We start from the raw sequence: 4510 nt of genomic DNA, 5'->3' as shown, positions 1-4510 counted from the left end.
GGATATTATGTTATTCCCACTGAATGTACACAGCTTAGCATGTGAATTAGTACATGAATTCATTAGTACATTAATTAGTACATGAATTTTCACAGCTTAGTATTTTCCCCTCCGTATTGTGTACACATTTGGGAAGACCTCTGCCTGAACAGCAAGGTGTAGGTGGAACACATGGAGATGAAAACACAGAGACCATAGCTCACGTTTGAATTATTTATTGGGTTTTGCAGATGACTGAGCCCTGTGTAGAGGATTTGAGAGGACTGCATAGGAAGGGGTGAATACCCCAGAGCCTGGCAGCTGGGGTGTGCCGTGGATGTGCATCCCTCACCCTCTGTGAGCCCATTTATCTGTACTTCTCAGTCAGAACAGAGGAAACACTGGACAGGAACTTGTCCCACGCAGCATGAACTTCTGGGGTGAAGTCACTGGGATAGCGGGCAGCCACGGAGCACAGGATACAGTGAGAAAGCAGCTGTAAGGAAAACCAGGATGAAATTGATCATCATCAGTAACAGATGTCGACCTAGGCGTCTGCAAGAGACCTTGGTCCCAGCATGCTCTGGGATGTCAACTGTGTGTCCCAACCAGATAGCGTTGCTGCCTGATGCTATGTGTGAAGAAGCAGAGTTGCCTTTGATACAAGGCAAAAGGCACTGCTTGATCCCACTCCCAATTGTCCCTTCCTTCCTCACCAAAGCGAAATGCAATAAAGTGAAAATGTTTAAAATTTACTAAGAATTTGTTCAAGACAGGTGATATAACCTGATGGGTGAGGGAGATTCATATTACAATAGACAGCAAAGACTCGAGTCTGTCTAGCACAAACCATAGGAGCCCCCTGAGTTTTGTTGCTTGAGCTAGACCAGATCTTTCATTAAAAGATCTAAGCTCAGCTTAAAAATCAGGTGGGGAACAAGCAGCAACATGAGTTGACAAGGCTGTGCAGAGCAGTCAGGGATCAAGCTGCCATTAGCCAAAATGATCTGTGGTCTCTAATTTTGTGATGGCAGTTTTCATCCCTGAAAGTCTCTGTATTCACTCACCTTGAAGTTCACTGGGTCCACCCTGAGGATGTAAGCATGCAGCTCACTGAGCTTGGCCAGAGCACCTCTGATGTCACCAATGTTCTTCACAGCTTCCCCAATAGCATTCATGACCTTGGAGCCATGACCACGAAGCTGAGCTGAGCCTTGGCTGAGATCAAAGTGAGGGAAGTAGGTTTTCGTCTGGGGGTAGGTGGTGAAAAGCCTGGAGAACATGAGAATGAGATTCAGCAGTGGAAGTGACATGCATGACATGGTAAAAGCTCACAGCAAGTGCGGTGTAAACCTGCCAGCTACAGAGCGCACTCCTTCAGTCATTTTAACAGGGATCTTGAAGCTTCCATCAAGAAGGTCTTTCTGCTCTTAAATCTCTTCTGCAGTATGTGCAGATTAAACAGTGGGCTAATCTGTGTGTACTAAAGAAGAATGAAATGTTTAAAATAATTTAAAATGTAATGTATTTTTTTGGTTGGGAGATGTTTTAAAATAAGTAATAGTCCCAAAGCGTCACTATGTTTCCTATATGACATTGTAAGCCAGTTTGCAGGATCTTCAAACTAATATGAGCTGAATGAACCAGAATCGATATGAGTGGTGCTCAGAGTCCTGGAAGGGGTGTCACAATACTGTACACTGAGCTGTAAAGAACCTTTAAATAACTTTGAATAACATAATAATTTCTGAACAATTTCCAGACTATTATCCCTTATTATCCAGCTTGCTTAATTTGTACGAATTTTGGATTACTGTGGCACGCTTCATGCAGGGGGTTCAGCTGTCTTGTTTTCTAAGTTTGTTACTTATCAATGGGAACAATGAAACATGAGTATCCAGTGAATTTAATGGACAGCTATTCTCTTAATGCCTGGAAATTGCAAGAGAAATTGTATCACTTATACAGAAAGTGCATCACTTGTACAATAAACCACTTCAGGTTCATTTCTGACCAGTGATAAGTCTATTTCAGGACACTGAGGGTGAATGGCTATGAATTCATAGCCAGAGCTCCTGGCTATGAATTCTTCTGAATTGCTACAATGGAAAATAAACCATTAGAATTGCTTAGAAAATTCTGGTTTGCTGTAAGATTTTGAAGCTGTCTATTGGCATTTAGTAGCTCAGATATAATTCCAGAGAATTACATACCAAAGAACACAGAGGTCACCCAACAACTCTCACCATTCCCAGCGTGCTCTCACTCATGCAAGTCTTATATGAGATGCATCCTAACAGCAAAGCCGGAGGAGATACCCTCTCTGGAGGGGTTTGAGGTGACTTACCTCTCCAGTGATTCTGCCCCAATGGCGTCGGCTTGGGTAGCCACCTTTGCCCAGATGGTGACCACGGCGGCCTTCTCAGCTTGAGTCAGTGTCATTGTGCGGGAGGATGCAGGCTCAGGCTCCTTGCAATGAACGCTCAGAGCACGTTTGGACTCATTGTCCTGGAAACCTTGGTTATAAAGAGGAAGGGGACAGCGGACCTTGGCGCCTGTCCATGCTCATTGGTCACTCCAGAGGCCCACCCATGGACGTGGGAGACTCTTATCTCTCCATGAAACAATGCCTGTTTCGGCAAGGGTCAGTGCACTGGCCCTCTCGCTTGCTGGCGTTATCAGCTTCTTGCTTCTTAACGTAATGGCCGCGTGGCCTGAAGAAACTGTTTGGACACATATTGATACATGAACAGAGAGACAATGATGGAAAATTCCAGCAATGGAATCACAGAATCACAGAATTGCCTCGATTGGAAAAGATTATAAGATCATCAAGTCCAATCGTTAACCCAACACTGACAAGTCCCCTAAACCATGACCAAACCATGTCCCTAAGCACTATGTCTAGATGACTCTTAAATACTCCAGGGATGGGGACTCCACCACTGCCCTGGGAAGCGTTAGGACGTATCTTTAAGCTGAGGAACATATGAACTTCAAGCATACTAAGAAGCTTGGAGAAAAATCTGCATTTTCTGCTTAGCTTCACAGATGCAAACGCAAGACTGGGCTTTCTGTGCCACATCATACACTGGCAGTACATGTGGCTGCCTCAGGGCACAACAGTTCATAAAAAAAAGTTCCTGGGCAGTGGTAGGGACAGGCTGGGAGATGTGCAGTATAGTTCAGAGGGGGAGTGAGACCCTGATTTTGTGGGCATCAGTAGAGATTTTGCCATTTGCTTCAGCACTGCCAGGACTTCACTTTGCTGGCCTCTTGCAAAGAATTAGGAACACACTCCGCAACTGATATTACTTATAGCAACACCAGTAGCAATGATTCCTATGGATACAGGGAGAGGCAGCTTATGAAACTAAGCAGGGTCCTAGAAAAAAGCATGTGTGTGTGAGAAAGCCCCCCCCCACATTTTCTTTCATCACTATATGCCTCATACTGCAGGTCTTTGATTTCCAGCTGTGTGATCTTACTGTTAATTATCCCTTGTACTGTAAAATAGCCCTCACCACCACAGAGCTGGTGTGCACTGTGCTACATGCTGGACACGTGCAGGAAAGCCTGGACCCATGATAGATGAGTCGTAGCTTCAGGGCATGGATACACTTGATGGTGAAGGACCAAACAAGCAAAGGGAAGACCAGCACAAGTCTGTAATCACAGATAAGTGGGCAAAGTGTCAAAGAAATACCCTACTGGAGATGGTTGCTGCGGAACCTCAGGGAATTAATATCCTGCCAGCACATGAAGCAGAGGTAAATCTCTCTGCCACCCTGATAAACTACAGCAGTTCTACACACCACTGAGCGCTGGCAGCTGTGCACGGAGAGCTGGCTGGTACAGTCACAGAGGTCAGATAGTGTTCTCTGCCCAAAGAGCCTGGCACGCTTGCGCTGAGAAGGTTGATATGTACAAGCCAGATTCCTTGGCAAGACACATCTGTGTTTCACAGCAATGCTACTGACTGTTACACAGGATGCTCCCCAGACATGCTTGTCCTGCTAAAAGGAAAGCCCTTCTAGGGATCTAATGATACTTGGGTCATGTGTGTGTTGGAGTATGTCCAGCGTATGGTTGTCTGTACCACAGTAGCAATGTAATCACAACACCCAGCCCTCCTAAATGTCACCCAGGAGCATGCACAGGAAAAGGTGATACTCAGTTTATACAGCTTAAATGGATGGAGGTATCAAGGGAGGCTGTATTCATCATCCCTTGCTACATGTATTTTAAAATACTTGCAGTTTTCCTGTAGAAAAATCCCTTGGAAAAAGAAAATGCTACGGTAAATAAAAATTTATCTCATGTTTTTGTCTCCTCCTCAAAATGCTGCCTCTTACAGTGCCCACTGCATGGCTGTGCTCCAAGTTCTCCTCAATGAGAGTGCTTGAATCAGAGGTCACTCAATCAATGCATGAGGGAAGCGATTGTGACCCAGATACACTCAGGGATAAGGCAGAGACCATCAGAACTCCTTCCCATTTCACTGACCACTTTTTAACCTCAACATGGGTCC

The 4510-nt window shown here is 45.1% G+C and overlaps 1 protein-coding gene across 1 annotated transcript; it reads right to left on the bottom strand.

Annotated features, from left to right (window-relative positions):
• Nucleotides 1–199: 199 nt before the first annotated feature.
• On the bottom strand, nt 200–2479 carry LOC104527358 (hemoglobin subunit pi). The gene is made up of 3 exons (XM_010171054.1): nt 2327–2479; nt 1047–1251; nt 200–475 (listed from the first exon to the last, which is right to left on the bottom strand). Exons 1-3 carry the CDS (start codon nt 2419–2421, stop codon nt 347–349), a joined length of 429 nt encoding a protein of 142 aa, XP_010169356.1. The 5' UTR covers nt 2422–2479; the 3' UTR covers nt 200–346.
• Between the last annotated feature and the right edge of the window lie 2031 nt (nt 2480–4510).

The sequence above is a fragment of the Antrostomus carolinensis genome, unplaced genomic scaffold (genome assembly GCF_000700745.2).
Source record: "Antrostomus carolinensis isolate BGI_N321 unplaced genomic scaffold, ASM70074v2 scaffold49526, whole genome shotgun sequence".
NCBI classification, from domain to species: Eukaryota; Metazoa; Chordata; class Aves; order Caprimulgiformes; family Caprimulgidae; genus Antrostomus; species Antrostomus carolinensis.
The sequence above is the reverse complement of the archived record's forward strand: the minus strand, read 5'-3'. Positions and strand labels throughout refer to the sequence as shown.